A 20886-nucleotide genomic window follows, 5' to 3' on the forward strand; every position below is an offset into this window, starting at 1 on the left:
AAATTGTACTAGAATTTCTTAAGGAAAATTTTAATTCGCTATAGATTTTACAGGATTAGTACAGGAGGCTCAATAATAATTATCTTTAAAGTAGTTTTATTTTTTCATTTTTCTTAAGTGAGAAGCAGGGAGGCAGAGAGACAGACTCCTGCATGTGCCCCAACTAGGATCCACCCGGCAAGCCCCCTACGGGGTGATGCTCTGTCCATCTGGGGCCGTTGCTCCATTGCTCAGCAACTGAACTATTTTATCACCTGAAGTGAGGCAATGGATCCATCCTCAGTGCTTGGGGCCAATGTGCTCCAACTGAGCTACAGCTGCAGGATAGGAAGAGAGAGAGAAAGAAGGGGTAAGGGGAGGGGTAGAGAAGCAGACAGTTGCTTCTCCTGTGTGCTCTGACCGGGAGTTGAACCTGGGACATCCACATGCCAACTTGAAGCTCTACCACTGAGCCAACCAGCCAGGGCTGAAGTTGTTAAAATAGCAGACAGCACTAGAATTTACACCATGAACCCTACGTCACAGTTACTCATTTTGAGGATGGAGGCAATGTGACAGAAGGGTAAGTATATTGAATTTGGGAGTTGCAAGACCTGGACTCTAGGGAATGTATGTTTACTGATCCAAGTATCAAACAAATAAATGTGAAAACGCTATGACACTGAAGAAAGAAGTATACAAGGGTGGGTTACTGTTAATCGAGCCAATAGAAACTAACACAATTATATAGGTCATGTGAGTGGGAAGACAAAGATTCAGTCTCTCTCTGGACCAGGAGTAAATGCCACAAAGTCAGCTTTAGTGAAACAGGTTAACAGCTAAAGGGATTTCTTCATTCTGTCCCACCTTCTCTCTTTATTTCTCACTTCCCACCCTGCTACACCCACCCCACATCCTCCCACCACTCCAGCAAGACCCAATTCACGTCTGCCTTGTGCAACTAAGGCCCATGTTCATATTTCAGATCCTCTCAGCACAATCCACAAATTCACAGCTTAGTAAACACCCCAGAGGACTGTGATTTTTAAATGTAAAAGAATGAATCTTTAGAGCCAACTGTAGTTACTACACTAGTGTTTTAGAAGCGGAAGAACCTTTATGTAGGGCCTATTTGACTTCCCAAAATATTTTGTTATCTACTGGGGGGGCCAGACCAATTTATGAAAATATTTTACTTTCGCTTTAAAGCAGTTTTTCTCATCACCCCAGGATTCAAATAAACTCTCTGAGACACTTTGTTGGTGTAGATTTTAAATTACAAGCTTGACCTGTTACCCTCAAATACAGTTCTTAAGGAAGATTAGTTACAAACAGTTGTTGAAACTCTCACAGGGCAGAAATAATTACATTATAGTAAAGTTGGATGAATTTTTTATGTTTGAGATAACAAGTCTTTCATCACCAGTTGGAATAACTCCAATTCATGCAATAAATAACTATGACATTTTTAAATGTTGTCCTAATTTTTCTAGTTGAGATTTTTATGCCTATTTTAAATCAAGACATCAGTATGCTCCTGAACTCACCCCACCCTCCCTGGGAAGTGGTGAGGACACACGTGGTTCTTCCGAGACTCAACTGGGCCCCTGAGGACCAAGGGATTATCTCAATCTTTTTGGCTCAATGTCAAGGTTCCAGGAAACCTTTGGTTTCAGAAGTAGTGGCCCTGGTGGCATCTAGGCCACTACGACACTACAGTTTACTTAGGACTTCAATGGTAACCTGGAAGGGGAGAACAGGAGGGAAGTTTTGATTTATCTTGACATAAAACTGGCAAAAATAAAATTCACCAAATTCTATAACTAAAAATCAAGAGGGTAAAACAGAAGAGGGTTATCCTGAGGGAGATGCCCCTCACAGCAGACTTTGTGGCTGTCTTTTATAAAACCACATAAGCTAGTACCAACTACATTGACATAGTTTATATATGATTTGAATACAAATTCTTAAAATTTATAATAGAACATCAAAATAATCCTCTAATAAAATCAGCCTTACATATAAGGAATCTAAATTTCAATATCTTGTATACTTCTAAATAAATATCTTTGATCTATACTCCTTGAAAATATTACAGTTTATGGTGACATGAGACAAGTCAGACAGTATTGTAAATGAAAATAAAACATCAATTTAAAAGTAAACAGCCTAAAAACAGGAAGAACTGAATTTACAGAAAATCAAAGTACTAAGTACACAATAATTAAATATCTACATTGGGATAACCGAATGCGTGCTCAACAACACACTTTAAACATGTATAAAAAGCCCTTTATAATTCATATGATCTAAATAAATAAGCAGAGACACAAAGGAGGTCCTGTACCAGCCAGTAACAACTAGAAAGTAATTTCTTCCCTTTTCTTTCAGATGATCCTGACAGAAAAAACCCCCACGAAATAATGATCCCTTGCTAAATAACTGTAATTAAGGTGTTTTCTTTTAAAATGTTGCCTATGATATAAAAAGCCAAAGCAAGGCTTCCTAAAGGTTAAACCTTAGAAAAGGAAATGCAACCTGACTGACAGATTTAAACAAAAAGAATAGACATTTGCTTAAGACATGATTGAATTTTCACTTCAGGACCCCATAATAGGTCTAAATCTAGCCCATGATATGAGTGTACATTCAAACATCTGAATGCATGATCTGTTAATGCTAAATTATGTTAAGTGATTTATTTCATTTGCCGAAGTATTTTTTTTAATATAGGCCAGAATTAAAAAATCTAGAGGAGAAACTAACATCTTATTTACCTTTGTATTTTAGTTCTTAGATTCTTAGAATGTAATAGGTGCTCAGTAAGTGTTTGCTGAATTGAGTCCAGTGTTCATCCTACTTCAGGAAGCATCAAATCCACGATGCAACTGGTTACCCAAGACTCAGAGGAAGCACTATAATTTTACCTGTAGGCCTGTTATTAATTTCTGGCTAATCAAGTTAATGGTTGCAGATTAATTGTCACAGTTTCTCATTTCAGGGCCAAGATTTCTATAACTCATCTGTGCCATAGTTAAACCTTCTTTAAAGATTTGCGCCTGCACAAATCTATACTAAGATAAAAGAATAATTTTTGTTATTTTGTGTTGGGTATTTACTTATGAGTAATTGTCTGAAACATACATGCATGCACACACACCCACACACACACAACCATTTCACAAATGGAGAACAGAATCTGAAAATAATGCACAAAGCCTAAAATTACACAGCTTCCAAGGTTAACTAGAAAAAGGACATCAAAACCATAGGTAACTCCTTTTGATTGTACACAAACTTATTGCGTACGGCTGGAAGCAATGTCTTTGGACGAACAAATGTAAACCAAGTGTCCTTTAACCGTTAGCTTGACAAGAAAGCTAAAAATGGCATGGCTCCAACACTGCCCTGTTTAATTCCACTCAGTGAGGAAGGGACAGACACGCTCTCCAAAGATCATTCTTCCATCCACAGTGCTCAGATCCACCACTGCTTGATTCTAAAAGTCTCTCTGCACTGCCATTTAAAGTTGCCATTTCTGATGTCCACAGTTCCTCACTGCAGGGAGGGGACACACATCACATCACACCTAAAATAAAAGCTGTTTAGAAAGTTTCACTTTGATTCTCGTGGCCAGCATGCCCATGTCTCCAGGATGCTGCTAGGAGAGATAGATCCAGTGTTTCAGTTCTGCCATTCCTTGCAGGAACTTAGTGTAATAGAAGTCCACGTTGTCTACAAAGTCCATACAGACAGGTGACTCCATGTCACCAAAAGTGCAGTATAATGCAGTTCCTCCAACACTCAGGAAAACCGTCACTATGCACAACAAGATCAGTAAAATACAGGAACCGTTTCCAACTTCATCTGTGAATGAGAACAGAGTAAGGTTAAACTGATACAACAGGGAAATGCAGGCTCCCACCATCTTCTCACTAAGATAATTAGACATTTCTAATATTAGTCCTCTACGACAGGTGCCACCGACAGAAAGCTGATGCACCTTCTGACTCTACAAGATGCACTTATTAGTTACCATAAAGATATATGCTCATGGAGCTTGTCAATGCTCAACTTAAAACCAGCTCATTTGCCTGACCAGGCGGTGGCACAGTGGATAGATGTTGGACTGGGATGTGGAGGACCCAGGTTTGAGACCCCGAGGTCGCCAGCTTGAGCGCAGGCTCATCTGGTTTAAACAAAGCTCACCAGTGTGGACCCAAGGTCACTGGCTTGAGCAAAAGGTCACTCGGTCTGCTGTAGCCCCTGGTCCAGGCACATATGAGAAAGCAATCAATGAACAACTAACGTGTCGCAACAAAAAACTGATGATTGATGCTTCTCATCTCTCTCCCTTCCTGTCTGTCCCTATCTATACCTCTCTCTGACTCTCTCTCTGTCTCTGTAAAAAAACAAACAAACAAAAAACAATAAAACCAGCTCACTTATACAATGAGCTGAATATAATCACTTCCATAAAAAAAAAAGAAGGAAAAACAAGGGAGTACTTCTTTTTCTTTTTTTTTTTTTTTACAGAGACAGAGAGTGAGTCAGAGAGAGGGATAGACAGGGACAGACAGGAATGGAGAGAGATGAGAAGCATCAATCATTAGTTTTTCGGTGTGACACCTTAGTTGTTCATTGATTGCTTTCTCATATGTGCCTTGACTGTGGGCCTTCAGCAGACTGAGTAACCCCTTGCTGGAGCCAGCGACCTTGGGTTCAAGCTGGTGGGCTTTTTGCTCAAACCAGATGAGCCCGCGCTCAAGCTGGCGACCTCGGGGTCTCGAACCTGGGTCCTCCGCATCCCAATTCGACGCTCTATCCACTGTGCCACCGCCTGGTCAGGCAGGCAGTACTTCTTTTGATGTGCTCATAGCATTCTTTTAGAATACAAATTATAAGCTATTAAAATGTCTTTGGAGTGCACATCATGGAGTGCACACCTTAAAGCAAAATCAATTTGATATTAAACAATACAAAATTACTTTGGGTGGGATCACTCTCTCATCAAAATTAAACTCAATTTCATTTTTTTTAAGAGATGAGAGAGACATAGAGAGACAGGAAGGGAGAGAAGTATCAACTTGTAGTAATGTAACTTTAGTTGTTCATTGATTGTTTCTCATATGTGCCTTGACTAGGAGGCTCAAGTTGAGCCAGTGACCTGGAATGCTGAGGTCACTGGTTCGAAACCTCGGGTTTACCCTGTCAAGGCACATATGAGAAGCAACTACTACAAATTGATGCTTCCTGCTAAAATTAAAAAGCTGCTAAAGAAGCCCACTCCTCTTTCTCTCTCTCTCAAAACTTAAAAAAAGACACGTGTCTCAGTGTGTATATCCACATATGCACATGTATATATAGAATGTGTCTCAAAAGGATAATAAGAAACTTCAATCAACACTTGCGGGAACCCACAAGGGAAGACTGAAGAACTTACTTTCTTACTTCATTACTATCTGAGTTCCTCATCATTAGCATATGTTACAGTGATATGTGATTATATTATTCCTGTGAAAGATCAAACACCAAAGTCTAAGTCGAGAGGAGACACTCCCCTTCTCCCTCCACAGGCAGACACCATTAACTGTGGTATGTATTGTTCTCGAACAAACACAAATGGTTTCAGAATTTTCACCTAAGTAGGATTATGTTACCACATTGTTCTATGATTTACAAATTTATGGTTTAATAGATCTTAACAGTTTATATGCATATATGCAAATGAACTGTATACAAATGATTAAATATGATCGCATCCGACACGTTGCACATGTGTGTGTGAGTGTGTATGTTTTGTCATCAGTTCAGTGTTTCCCCACCTTTTCCTCTTTGGCATGAAGCCCTACCACCACCTTCTCTGTGTTAATCTCCTATGTGTCTTTCCTTCTGTTTCTCCATAATCATATATTTATATACAAAATTTAAATGAAGTTTATTTAAAAATATCTATTTTGTTTCATCTATATGCATTGAAATAATGTTAGAGCTGCACTGTCCAACACGGAAGCCGCGAGGGACATGTGGCCACTGAGCACAAGTTAAGTGACTGGGTTTGTGATGAGAGGGTAACTCGGGGAGATAGGACAGTCAGTTGTAAACCTAGGGCTCCATCCTCCCGGTAAGCAACGATGCTGAGCCCTTTAGCGCAAAGAATGGGACATTTTATCTGAAGAAGAATGGCAGCACTACGCGCAAGGCGCAAAGGTAAAATCAGGGCTAGGGACAGATTGTCTCCAAGGCTTCTACCAGCTTAACAGCTGTCAACATTTAGAAGCCTCTCTCACTTCATGTCATACTCAGAAAGCACAGCTACATGCTCACACTGTTATTTTATAAACACAAGAAGCACACCCACACATCCTGGTGATATTTCTACTCACTCTTACTTACCTAGTAGACCTCAGGTAAACCTAGCAACCACTGTAAGCAAAGGCCCAGGAGGGAAAAGTCTAACAGCAACAGTGTTAAATTGCTGCTCTTAAGAGATGCTTTCTTCTATAGAGTCAAGAAATGACTGAGGAGACTATACTTGTAATCCATAAAATTTTTCCACACATAAAAAATAGGACTATTAACTGCTGCTGACAAGACAAAAGTAGCAGACTCACTAAAAAACAAAACAAACAAAAAACAAAACCCCAAACAAAAAATCTGAAGTGAGTTCTGAATATTGAGGACTGTGTAGGGGATAGGAAGGCCATGAACTGAATTTGGACACTTATCTGAGCAAACAAAATGCTTAGAAATTATTTAAGAACTGATGATAGTTCAATTCTTGGCTTCTTTATAGAAGAGAAAACTATGGCCCAGATTTCTTTTAAAATCCCATCAGCTTTTATCGTACATCAATTCATTCTGTAGCAAACACTGAGAGTCGACCCTGTGTCAGACACCATGCTGAGCAGTCTACTAACCTTGATCCAAGTTATCATCTATTTCTTGGAATCTCACTCTTCGTTTGGATGGTTTTTGTTGCATCTGCGCAGGATGATTTCCTACAGTATCATTCCTCTTCTTTAATATAGAGACCAATCCTTCAGCAGGAACAACCTGTCAGAGATTAGAAGAACCATTTGTTAAATTATGATGGTAAATAATCAATGGTATTTTACATGTAACCCTAACAAGGCTAATTTGATTCCATAGGAGTATGAATTTCTATTATAGGTTTAATTCCTATTAAAAATCACAATTGACCATCAAAACTTAACTATGCAGACGACTGCCAAACACACCTGCACCTGCTCTTCTGAAGCCCTGAATCGATTCCAGGGCCAGGCAGAGTGACCCAGCGCACTGGACTGGCAGTCAGGCCTCCTTTGCTTGCCTTGCTCTGTAGCTCCATTTCCCTGTTCAGTAACCTGCAAAATGATCACTCACAACCCCTCTTTGCTTAATTACTAGCACTCGGTTTTACTATATAACTGAGGATGATAATCTAGCAACACTTTTTTTTCGTTCGTTAGCGATTTTTTAAAATTTTATTTTTTATTAAGTGGGAAAGGCAAGGAGGCAGAGACAAGACTCTCATTCATATATGTCCCTACTGGGATTCACCTGGCAAACCCTCTATGGGGTGATGCTCTGCCATCTGGGGCTTGCTCCATTGCTCAGCAACTGAGTTATTTTAGCGCCTGAGGCGAGGTCATGGAGCGTGGGGTGAACATGCTAGAACCATTCAAGCCATGGCTGCAGAAAGGGGGGAGGAGGTGGAGGAGCAGATAGTCGCTTCTCCTGTGTGCCCTGACCTAGAATCGAACCCCGGACTTCCACATGCCAGGCTGATGCTCTACCACTGAGCCAACTGGCCAAGGCCTCATCAGCAATTTTAAAGAAGTAAACATGTGACACTTCAAATCTTTTTTTTTTCTATTTTGTATTTTTTGTATTTTTTCAAAGTTAGAAACAGGGAGGCAGTCAGACAGACTCCAACATGTGCCCAACTGGGATCCACCTGGCATGCCCACCAGGGGGTGATGCTCTGCCCATCTGGGGCATTGCTCTGTTGTGGCTAGAGCCATTCTAGTGCCTGAGGCGGAGGCCATGGAGCCATCCTCAGTGCCCAGGCCAACTTTGCTCCTATGGAGCCTTGGATGCGGGAGGGGAAGAGAGAGACAGAGAGGGGAAGGAGAGGGGGAGGGGTGGAGAAACATATGGGCACTTTTCCTGTGTGCCCTGACCAGGAATCAAACCCGGGACTTTCACACGCTGGGCCAACGTTCAACCGCTGAGCCAACTGGCCAGGGCTCAAATTTTTCATAACAACTTTTAACATAAAAATGAGTGTTCTCTCAGTTCCTCTGAGAAACAACACATTTATTAAAAAATACTTGACTTCTCAAAATATGTTAAGGACTTCTCTTCTAGAATCTCTCGAGCCAGTTTACTACGGACACCCCACTTCGAATATGCACAGGCTGGCAAACTGGTTGGTAGGCCAAAGCCCGTGCCTATATTAATTCAGTAAGATTTAAATGGAACACAGCCAAACCCATTCATCTACATATTGTGTATAACTGCTTTTGGGCTCTAATGGCAGAACTGAGTAGTTGCAACAGACCCAAAAGTCTAAACTATTTACTATTTGGTTCTTCATAGAAAAAGTTTGCTGTCTAATATCTCTTCAGTTCCCCACTTCTGCCCCTTTCTATGTTTCCTTCTGGTTTTCACTTGGAATACCTCTCTCCTGCCTCCGCCCCAGCCCTTACATAGGAACAAAGACAAAAATAAAAACCCTTGCCATTTAGGAGTGAAAAGACTCCAAGGCATAGGGAGAATGGGACGAGGGTCTGTTGGTGGAGCTGGGAAGTGGGAAGTCTTAGCAAAGGTCCTCCTGTGCAGCAGGTTGATTCAGAGGTTACCTTGCAAGTGGCTGGCTTGAACAGGTTGCTGGTGATGACATAGATGGGCATTGTGGGGCTAACACTGTAGGTGTCAGTGACTTGCTGGTATCAGATCACTGTAAGGTAAGCACTGCCTGTATGTCATTTAGCTGATCAGTGGCATAAAATAATATGATTTCCAGTTCCAGGCCGCCACCTCTGATAATGTGCTATGTATAAATATTACAGGTTCTATTAGGTCTTTTTATAACTCAAGGCTTTTAGGGCCAAGTAACTCAATATAGTCTTCTACCAGGCTTTCCTGAACATGGGTTTATAGAAAACACTATCTCAAAACAAAAACAAAAATACACCAAATCAATGTTAGCCATTTATTCTTTTTATAGGAAATATGTGTTTTAGATGATGTCCTTCTTCTGAGAAAACTAAAGTACTTTAGTGACATTAAAGATGGTAAGTACAAATATGCAAAGGAACAACCTTTCAAATCTTGCTTTAGAAAGCAAGGACGTTAAAGAACCCCTTCCTATAACAAAGAAAAATGATTAGACAAGCACCCTGCTGAAACTTAGAGGGAAAAAAGCCCTAACAGCTTCCTTAAGAGCAAAAGATAGAAAACCAAAATTAATTTAATGAATACATTACTACTATAGATATTTTTACTTTTAGCAAATGTAAAATAATGAGGTTTTCATAGACTTTTTCCTCATAGAGTCATACATATACCAACAGTGAATTCACATTACACAGGCATCTTCAAGTTGCTTTAACTCCTTAGAATAAACAATCTGAGGATGAGCCCCAGAGTGGCATTACTGCTAACTGTATTATCTTTGTGATATGGACTTTGAATCTATATATTCAAGACACAGACCCAAGTCATAAATCAAAAGACATTGCAAATATGAATAAATGAATGTTGAAAGACTGAGAAAAACTTTGGAAATCATCTAGAAAGACACAGAATGTGCTTGCAATATTGACAAGCTGGTCCTAGGCCTAGCAGCTGGTAGGCCCTACCATAGCTCCTGCTTGGCTTGATCTGGGGTGTTTCGCTCTGAATGTCGTGCAGCTAAGGCAGTGGTCGGCAAACTCATTAGTCAACAGAGCCAAATATCAACAGTACAATGATTGATTTTTTTTTTTTTTTTTTTACAAGGACAGAGAGAGAGTCAGAGAGAGGGATAGATAGGGACAGACAGACAGGAACAGAGAGAGATGAGAAGCATCAATCATCAGTTTTTCGTTGCGACACCTTAGTTGTTCATTGATTGCTTTCTCATATGTGCCCTGATCGCGGGCCTTCAGCAGACCGAGTAACCCCTTGCTCGAGCCAGCGACCTTGGGTCCAAGCTGGCGAGCTTTTTGCTCAAGCCAGATGAGCCCGCGCTCAAACTGGCAACCTTGGGGTATCGAACCTGGGTCCTCTGCATCCCAGTCTGACGTTCTATCCACTGTGCCACTGCCTGGTCAGGCCTGAAATTTCTTTTGAGAGCCAAATTTTTTAAACTTAAAGTATATATAGGTAGTTACATTGTTATTAACTTAATTAGGGCACTCCTAAGCTGGCCTTTGTGCCCGCACTCAAGGAGCCAAAGAGCCGCATGTGGGCTCGGGAGCCATGGTTTGCAGACCACTGAGCTAAGGGATACAAGCTTCCAAAGTGGCCCCAGTTTATTTACTATGAGTGGGAATGAACTTTGGCAACCTTTTAAAAGAGGGAAAGCCTGATCTGTGGTGGTGCAGTGGATTAAACATCGACCTAGAAATGCTGAGGTTGACGGTTCGAAACCCTGAGCTTGCTTGGTCAAGGCACATATGGGAGTTGATGCTTCCAGCTCCTCCCCCCCTTCTCTCTCTCTCTCTCTCTCTCTCTCTCTCTGTCTCTCTCTTTCCTCTCTAAAATGAATAAATAAAATAAAAAATTTAAAAAAAATCTTTAAAAGAGGGAAAAGTAGAATACGAGAAATTACAGTTGGGTGAGTTGGACCAACATTTTGACACTCTCCCTCATCAATGCTTCATTCTTGGCGAAAAAATCTAACCACACCCTACATTTTCTTTTCCTTTTTCTCTCTCACCAAAAACCTGTTGTTTCACCAGGGCCCACCCCAGTGTCTGAAGTACAGTGTGCTCTTTTCCATCTTTGCCTTTCAGGCTTGCTGAAGGATCTTCTCCAGGTTTCTGTTTCCTTTCTAACTGTCCTCTGGTCCTTCAGTATATACATGGAGAATGGGGATGGTGTGCCCTCATTTAGGCACAGGAGAAGCAAGCCAAGCGAGAAACTCTTAGAAGACAGGTGGGTGTAAGCCTTTCTGTTCTGGCAAGAGTTTTGGGTGGAGCCCTTAGAACCTGCCCTAAGGATAAAAATTCCTACTTCACACACCAAGGCTGTGAAACATGAAGAGTTTAAGAAATGACTTCTAGAGTTTTCCTTAATTCTATGGTAGAAGGGAAGTAAGCCAAAACAAGGTCACAGTATTAGTTTGGGGTCTCAATCAAAAAAGTGCCCCATGTGGCCCTGGCCGGTTGGCTCAGTGGTAGAGCGTCAGCCTGGCATGCGGGGGACCCGGGTTCGATTCCTGGCCAGGGCACATAGGAGAAGCGCCCATTTGCTTCTCCACCCCCCCACCCCCCCCCCCCCCCCCCGCCTCCTTCCTCTCTGTCTCTCTCTTCCCCTCCCGCAGCTGAGGCTCCATTGGAGCAAGGATGGCCCGGGCGCTGGGGATGGCTCCTTGGCCTCTGCCCCAGGCGCTAGAGTGGCTCTGGTCGTGGCAGCGCAACGCCTGGGAGGGGCAGAGCATCGCCCCCTGGTGGGCAGAGCATCGCCCCTGGTGGGCGTGCGGGTGGATCCCGGTCGGGCGCATGCAGGAGTCTGTCTGACTGTCTCTCCCCGTTTCCAGCTTCAGTCCAAAAAAACAGAAAAAAAAAAAAAAAGTGCCCCATGTTTGTAGGTAGGGTAGGAAGTTGATTTAGGGCACATAGAAACGTGTCTCCTCCAAACTACTCTAAAAAACATTCTTTTTTTTTTTTTTTTTTGCACTTTTTCTGAAGCTGGAAACAGGGAGAGACAGTCAGACAGACTCCCGCATGCGCCCGACCGGGATCCACCCGGCACGCCCACCAGGGGCGACGCTCTAGCCACCAGGGGGCGATGCTCTGCCCATCCTGGGCGTCGCCATGTTGCGACCAGAGCCACTCTAGCGCCTGGGGCAGAGGCCACAGAGCCATCCCCAGCGCCCGGGCCATCTTTGCTCCAATGGAGCCTTGGCTGCGGGAGGGGAAGAGAGAGACAGAGAGGAAGGCGTGGCGGAGGGGTGGAGAAGCAAATGGGTGCTTCTCCTGTGTGCCCTGGCCGGGAATCGAACCCAGGTCCTCCGCACGCTAGGCCTACGCTCTACCGCTGAGCCAACTGACCAGGGCTAAAAAACATTCTTATGTCCCCCTTTTACCATAACGTTGATATTAAAAGGTTAAGAGTTTGTAAATTTCAAAAAAAAAAAAATATATATATATATATACATATAAAGCTTTAAAATCTAAATTTGGCTTTCCACTTGAATTGCCAAATTTCTTTGCTACCCAAACAAAATACACAAAGCCCTTCCATTATGAACAAAAAAGATGTTTAAGCTGTAATTAATGTAATTGTTACTTGGTGGTACTTACTCAACGAATACGTGCATAAATCAACAACAACAAAACATCCATCTGGCCTAGTCCTTTGTATTTGCAAACAAGTAGTTCTCTTGCACTTCCCTCAAACATCAATGATCATCTGAAATAACATTTTATGAATGAACTGGCTATAAAAACAAAATTATTTTGCAATTCTATGTGCACAGTAAATCTAATTGTGACAAAATAAACATTCAGAAGTCTTGGTCTTAGAACTGCCTCTTCACAAAATTAAAGAAACTAGATACCAAATAATATTCTTTTAATGAAGTAGGCTTTACTCAGTCCAGGACCTCAAGACTGTTACATTTTGAACATGAACACATGTCTGGTTTCCAACTAACTTGAGAATTAATTTTCACAAGTCACATTAGCTTATTAAAAACAGCTTAAGTGCTAGTAATTTCACTGTAGCAGCACATCTCAAATTTATCACAGGTCTTCTTCATGGGGGAACAAGTGATGTTCTCTGCCTGCTCCTTTAGATGTGGGTTCTATAATAAGACCTATAATTTAGTGAACGGAAAGACATTTACATAATACGTCACATTTAATCTTTACGACTTTCATCCAGGCATTATCAGCCCCCTTTTACCGCGAAGGAGCTGCAGGAACAGGCATAAACTTGCAGCACCAGTTACTGGCAGAGTATGAATATACCCTCAAGATTAAACCTCCTCCCATTTTTCCCTACGTGAAAAAGATCTTATTTTAGTACGACTACTAACATTTTGCTTTTTCTGTCTGACTTATTTTGCTCAGCATGATACATACTCTTAAGACCTATCCATGTTGTTACAAATGGCAATATTTCATTTGTGAAAAGGAGAAGAATCATATGATTCACTGCATGTGGCATATACACAGAAAACAACAAATGAACAAATCAAACAAAAAACACATCGACACAGGAAAGAGTCTCATGGTAACCAAAAGGGAATGGGGGGAGTTAGAGGAATATAAGAGGGGTCTAATATAAGGTGACAGATTACATTTTGGGTGATGAGTACACAATACAAAATGCAGATGTATTTTAATATTGAACACCTGAAACTTATCTAATCCTATTTACCAATGTCACCCCAATAAATTTAATAAAAAGCTTTTATTAGTATCATCTGTTATATTAAATTTAACATGTTTCTTTGTCTTTCCAAAGAAGTTTATAGCTCTAGTAACAAATCTTCATCTTACACATCACCTCTACTAAAAGATACTTAAACTAATGGCTAAATCCATCAATACAGAGACATGGGGGAGAAGATGGTTAGATGAAAGATCTTTTGTGTCATTCAATTAATCTGGAAGTGGACTAATGTAATAGTTACTGCTATAACAAATTAACAACACAAGTCACAGCTGGAGCCAGAGGAGGCTGGTATGTGGAGGAGAGCCATCTTCCAGAAAGAACACTGACCTCCACACGCCCTCTTATAACTCGGCAATATGGAGAAAAAGAGGAAAATGAGAATGATGCCAAAGTATGTCCACGTGGAATTTATAAAAGATTTAAAAAGAAAAAGGTTTGTTTTAAATAAAAATAGGAGTTTTATAATGTATCTAAGATTCTAGATACTTTAAAGGGAGCAATTTAATAAAAATAAAATAGGAAAAGAAATGGTAAGAATGTCAAGATACCACCCCATGTTTCAGCCCCCAGTAAACTGCTTAGATAGGTTGCCTCCAGAGCAGAACTCTTGATTCTCTTCCCCTCATAACTGGTCCTCTCCACCAAACCCCGATCTTCTCCATCAGCACGTCCTGCCAGTTCCTCCTGCAGAAATATATCTTCGCCACACGCACTGCTTCCCTTGAACCCTCAAAGGCATTACTTCTCTCCTGAGTAACTGCAGCGACCTGACTGCTCTCCTTTCTTTGGCCCCTGCCTCTCTATATTCTAGTTTCCACAGAGCAGCTGGGCAACAGATCAGGTCCCATCACTCTCCTGCTCCACATCACGCCTCTCCCCACTGTCTGATTTCATTCCAGTTTCTTACCCTGACCCCACAAGGCCCTTCAGGAACTGGCTCCAGCTTACCTCTGCCACCTAACATCCCACCACCTCCTTGTTCACTGTGCCCAGCAGTGCCGGCCCACCTGCTGTCCTCACAGTGCCTTCCCCTCCACCCTGGTTACAAAAGCCTGTTACTCCCTCTCCCCACCAGTTCAGACTCTCCATGTCCCCTTGCCCTGCTGAGATTTCTTCCTAGTCCCGACCAATATCTGAAAATTATACTGTTTATTTTATAGGAATTTGTTATTATGTGCCTCTCCCTCTATAGCATAAGCCTCATGAGAACAGGGGCTTGATCTGTGTTCACTAGTATCCTAGAATATAGTAGGTGCTCAATAAATGTGCCCAAGAGTAAATGAATACACAGATGAGCAATTTACAGATACATAACACCTACCTATATTTATATGAATACTGTAGCTTTCCCCTTATTTATTTTTCAAAGTGAACTCAGTAAAATAAAATTAAAAAAGAAAAGTCTTACTGTGTAGAGGTGGCTGTTACTCACAATGGGCTATAAAGTTTGTGTTGGCTTTATCAAGAATACAAAAATGTATTCAACAGGGTCCCTACCCTTAGGGAGTTTGCAATTTAGTGCAGAAGACTCATGTATGTGTATGTGTGGGTGTCCTATAAAAACAAGGGAAGACGACAGCTAGCCAGGACTTCAGGAGGAATGACGCTGTGCACTCCCTCATTTGACATTTAGAGGAGTAGTCTGAAGAGAAACATTATGGACTTCAGTGATCAAGGAATAGTGGCAGCAGTTAGCATTTATGGAGTACTGACCATGAGCCAGGCACTGTGCTTGGTATTCCACATGCTAAAAAGGCACACCCTACCAGGCATCCCCAAACTACGGCCCGCGGGCCGCATGCGGCCCCCTGAGGCCATTTATCCGGCCCCCCGCCACACTTCCAGAAGGGGCACCTCTTTCATTGGTGGTCAGTGAGAGGAGCACTGTATGTGGCAGCCCTCCAATGGTCTGAGGGACAGTGAACTGGCCCCCTGTGTAAAAAGTTTGGGGACCCCTGCTAGACCATGGGTCGGGAAACTATGGCTCGTGAGCCACATGTGGCTCTTTTGATAGCTGTATCTGGCTAGCAGACAAATATTTAATTAAAAAAATAATGTTAAAAATATAAAACATTCTCATGTATTACAATTCATTTATTTCCTAATGTTCATGGTTGTGGGTGGCTGGAGCCAATCAGAGCTGTCCTCTGGGAAAGCACCAAATTTTTATTTGATAATGCGTAACATACACGGGTCATTGTATGGCTCTCACGGAATTACATTTTAAAATATGTGGCGTTCATGGCTCTCTCAGCCAAAAAGGTTCCCGACCACTGCCCTAGACATTGAGGGTTGGGAAGCAGTGTATGCAAAAGAGGCTCATCACTCCACAGCAGAAAGGCATAGAAGGTAAGGATCAAAGGTGACAGATGCCAGGTGTATCTGGGAGGCTGTGGGAGGCCAACTTGACTATAGTATAAGCCAAGTACAAAGGAACAGCAGGAGATGATGCTGGAAAGGTAGACTGGGCCAGATCGCCAAGTCCTGAACAAGTCAAGCAGCACAACATTTATTCTGGAGCCAAAAGAAGTCATGGGAAGAGACTAACAAGGCAAAAAATATTCGACAGCAGAAGTTTAAGCTGAATGTATGTGTTAGACCCAGACCCTCTGGTGTGTTTGTTTCATCTGTAGTGATTTTTTTTTTTTACAGAGGCAGAGAGAGAGTCAGAGAGAGAGGGATAGATAGGGACAGACAGACAGGAACAGAGAGAGATGAGAAGCATCAATCATCAGTTTTTTGTTGTGACACCTTAGTTGTTCATTGATTGCTTTCTCATATGTGCCTTGACCGCAGGCCTTCAGCAGACCGAGTAACCCCTTGCTCAAGCCAGCGACCTTGGGTCCAAGCTGGTGAACTTTTTTGTTTTTTTTTTCTCAAGCCAGATGAGCCCGTGCTCAAGCTGGTGACCTCAGGGTCTCGAACCTGGGTCCTCTGCATCCCAGTCCGACGCTCTATCCATTGCGCCACCGCCTGGTCAGGCTCATCTGTAGTGTTTTACAAAGCTGAACACCTCCAGACAAGGCATGGGAACCTTCTCCTTGTCTCTCTACAACTAAGTCATTTCATTTACTTTTATCACCTGACTGACCCCTTCGAATATCAGTAAGCTTATACAGTGCTAATACAAGACAGTTTGGAGGGGGAGGAGATGACAATGAGGAGTAGGAAAACTTTATGCAGCTGCTACAAAAGTCCAGGAAGAGGCAGGAAAGATGCAAATTAAGAGAACGGTTAAAATGGGAAAGGAAAGGAGCTAGGTGCAAGAGACCTGACAATCCAGAAACACCTCATGAATTAGAATTGAGAGCAGGACAAAAAAGAAAGGCAAGATGAGACTCTCTAGCACAAAGAAAAGATAGGCAATCTGTGGATTCTCCTTTGGGAACTCTCTAGACACTTACAAAATACTGGGTCAACTATTTTGCATGAACCCATTGGAAGTTACTGGATGACTGCCATTCCTCTCCTGTAAGGAAGTTGGACTCCTGCTCCCTTCCAAAGAGCCATTCTGGGCAGAACAGCAATGATTACTGTTTCTAAGATGCTCCCTTGTCCAAGATGCACAGAATAGCTACCAATATGCTTTTATAAAACAGTATTGCTTAGTTCTAGCTTCCCATCTTAACTTCGTAAGGGTATCCATGGTGATTAGTTGCAATGCAACTTAACTTCCCTGATCTCAGTGATCTAGCCAAGAGACAGAGATGAAAACTGCAGAAGTCACTTCAATTAGATGGTTTCTTTGAAGACAAACCAAGAGCAACATTGGGCTGTCAGAAAGTTTAAGTTCTCCCCTATTTTATGTTCTATGAAACAGGTAGACTTGAGATAGCTAAGTAAATGTTATCAATTTAGACTGAGGGCAGGGAACGTATGTCGCCCTTTTTCAAATTAAAAGCTTTCTAAAGAACCAAGCAGTGGCAAAGCAGAGACATCCTCAGTTATTACATGATGAATTATTTCTAAAAACTGAGATGACTTAAATTGGAGCATTTAATATTGTTTTCTGAACATATGACATCTCTTCAAATAGATTACACGTGTGTATGTTAATGCAGAAAATGGTTTCTTTCCATGTGGCATATCCTGTTGTTAAAACTTCTTACAAAGCTTAGATGAGGATTACTGTTAAAGTTAATAAATTAATTTCAGTAAAATTTATCCAATATTTGAGTGTCATTTATTTAGAACACAAGACAGGTCCTTCACCCCCACCCATGTTACAGTTTATTATAGGCTGGATGGGCTCTGATTAGCAGTAGGGGGTTGGATCAGAATGTACCCTGAATTTGTATAGCAGATTTCCTCTCTCAGACTTTGATGCTAGGGACAGCTGAAGAATTTAAAAAGATAATGCAATCCTTTCAGGTTCCAGAACCAAGCATGTCAATGATGTATTAGCATTATCAGGTTCCTCAATAAAGGGGGTTTGGGTTCTGACATGAAAATATATGGGCCCTGGCCGGTTGGCTCAGCGGTAGAGCGTCAGCCTGGCGTGCGGGGGACCCGGGTTCGATTCCCGGCCAGGGCACATAGGAGAAGAGCCCATTTGCTTCTCCACCCCCCTCCCTCCTTCCTCTCTGTCTCTCTCTTCCCCTCCCGCAGCCAAGGCTCCATTGGAGCAAAGATGGCCTGGGCGCTGGGGATGGCTCCTTGGCCTCTGCCCCAGGCGCTAGAGTGGCTCTGGTCACGGCAGAGCATCGCCCCCTGGTGGGCAGAGCGTGACCCCCTGGTGGGCGTGCCGGGTGGATCCCGGTCGGGCGCATGCGGGAGTCTGTCTGGCTGTTTCTCCCCGTTTCCAGCTTCAGAAAAATACCAAAAAAAAAAAAAAAAAATAGATATATATATGATGTGTATTGTGATAAAATTTCATCTTTCCCTTAAAACTGGGATACTCAAATTCATCAAACAGATAAGACCTGGAGTCAGATACTGTTGGACTGAAGGCTTTGTACATGTACTGCCCTGAAATTTTAATCACCATATCTGTAACATGGTGGTGCTCACACACAAGTTACACACAAGTCACTAAATGAGAGAGTGAGTGAATCTCTCTAACTTCCTGACACTATACACATGATAAACTTTTAAAATATTTATGAAATGAGCACAAATGGTTTGTGGGGTTTTTTTTTACAGAGACAGAGAGAGAAAGTCAGAGAGAGGGATAGATAGGGACAGACAGACAAGAACGAAGTGAGATGAGAAGCATCAATCATTAGTTTTTTGTTGTGACACCTTAGTTGTTCATTGATTGCTTTCTCATATGTGCCTTGACCATGGGGCTACAGCAGACTAAGTAACCCCTTGCTCGAGCCAGCGACCTTGGGTCCAAACTGGTGAGCTTTGCTCAAATCAGATGAGCCCACACTCAAGCTGGCGACCTTGGGGTCTCGAACCTGGGTCCTCCGCATCCCAGTCCGATGCTCTATCCACTGCGCCACCGCCTGGTCAGGCGAGCACAAATGTTTTTGATGCTTGTTTAAAACAGTGTAGATGACACTTGTGACGACAGTGTGTCATGCTCCTGTGTACATAACAACAATGCTGCAGAGAGGAAGCTGTCGTTTTACTCACTAAAACTGCTGCTGGATTCAAAAAGGCTTCCCAAACCTAGAAAAATGTCATTTACACATGAGTAATGTGTGATACTAGGGAATCACTGTAAACACTGTTAGTTCTCTGAGATTTTTGTGTATATTATTTCATTTTATGGGATGAATCCAATTGCTTAAAAAAACCACAACAGGCCTGACCAGGCGGTGGTGGCACAGTGGATAGAGCATTGGACTAGGATGCGGAGGGACCCAGGTTCGAGACCCTGAGGTTACCAGCTTGAGCGCAGGCTCATCTGGTTTGAGCAAAAAACTCACCAGCTTGGACCCAAGGTCGCTGGCTCAAGCAAGGGGGTTACTCGGTCTGCTGAAGGCCTGCGGTCAAGGCACGTATGAGAAAGCAATCAATGAACAACTAAGGTGTCACAACGAAAAAATGATGATTAATGCTTCTCATCTCTTTCCATTCCTGTCTGTCTGTCTGTCCCTATCTATCCCTCTCTCTGATTCTCTCTCTGTCCCTGTAAAAAAAAAATAACAACAAAAAAAACAACAACACAACAAACACTTCCACAAATGCTTCCACTGGGTTGGTGGTAGTGATCAAAGCCAAGTCTCACCTGAACCCAGAGCTGAGGGATACAGAAGTTGACAAGGAAATGAAAGCAGAGAGACAAGAAAAAGGGGAGGTACTGGCGAAGGAAGAACAGAGCATGGTGTTCTGTCACAGACACAGTAGGAGAAAGAGTGGCAGGCAGTAAGGAAATATGTGCAGGGCAGTGTCACTGACAGGAGACGTGAGATCTGGGAGAGAGCAGAGGACTCACTGGGACAGGGCAGCCCCATGGACAAAGGCAGAGTGGGCCACAGTGGTCCCTGAGGGCACAAAAAATACTATTCATGAGAATACTCAGTTATTCAGAAACTAGGTTCTGTATCCTGTATTCACAAAAGTATGGAAACATAAATACTATTTCTTTTTTTTTTTTTTTTTTTTTACATAAATACTATTTCAAAAACAATGCCAGTGAAGTGGCAATGTGAGGCAGCATGGAGTCCCCAAATGCCAGGGGCCTCACCTGACTCCTCACAGTGCCTTTGGCACCTGACACACCCAAGAGCCATCAAAGAGCTTTTCTTCTTATTTTCCTGAACTTTAAAACACTGTATTAGCAAAGGAGGATGGCTACTTTTATCCTGTCTTCCTCCTCTCCTTTCTTTTTTGGTATTGATTAGCCTCATTACTTTTAGAAAAACTTTAAAACTTTGAATTATTTGTAATATTTGTCTTAGTCAAGTAGCAAGTATTGTTTGTTCAAATCTAGAGCTTATAAATTAATACTGTAAGAAAAAGAACACTCAGAGCATCCAATTTAAGGGCTTACAAATCCATCCAGTATCTCCTAGTCTCACTGTATCTTAAATGTTTGCTTCATTCCATTATATTGTTTCAAAGAATTAAAAATACATTAACAAGAGAAAGAAACAGAGAACACATATTCTATCTTCCAAATGTAAAAGAAGAAAAATGAGATTTCCTTATAAAGAAAGTGACTAATCTTATCTTGATCACAACTCCTAAGACTGCCAAATAAAAGACACAGGATCATAAAAAATGGCATTCATCATGCTTATATCTCGAGGCATGTAATATAACTTCCCAAAGCATAAGCACCACCATTAAATAAAACTCCTAATGATGAAAAATGTACATTAATTATATTTTCCCCTG

General features: G+C 42.0%; 1 protein-coding gene across 2 annotated transcripts in view; it reads right to left on the minus strand.

Moving 5' to 3' along the window:
* Nucleotides 1–914: 914 nt before the first annotated feature.
* CNST (consortin, connexin sorting protein) overlaps nt 915–20886 on the minus strand; it is an 89371-nt gene continuing 69399 nt past the window's right edge. For both annotated transcript variants that reach the window (XM_066381670.1, XM_066381679.1), the window contains exons 10-11: nt 6900–7035; nt 915–3846 (exon numbers count right to left, since the gene is read on the minus strand). In XM_066381670.1, the coding sequence (XP_066237767.1) occupies nt 3641–3846; nt 6900–7035 (342 nt within the window). In that variant the 3' untranslated portion in view covers nt 915–3640. The remainder of the gene's footprint in view (nt 3847–6899; nt 7036–20886) is intronic.

The sequence above is a fragment of the Saccopteryx leptura genome, chromosome 1 (genome assembly GCF_036850995.1).
Source record: "Saccopteryx leptura isolate mSacLep1 chromosome 1, mSacLep1_pri_phased_curated, whole genome shotgun sequence".
Taxonomy (NCBI): Eukaryota; Metazoa; Chordata; class Mammalia; order Chiroptera; family Emballonuridae; genus Saccopteryx; species Saccopteryx leptura.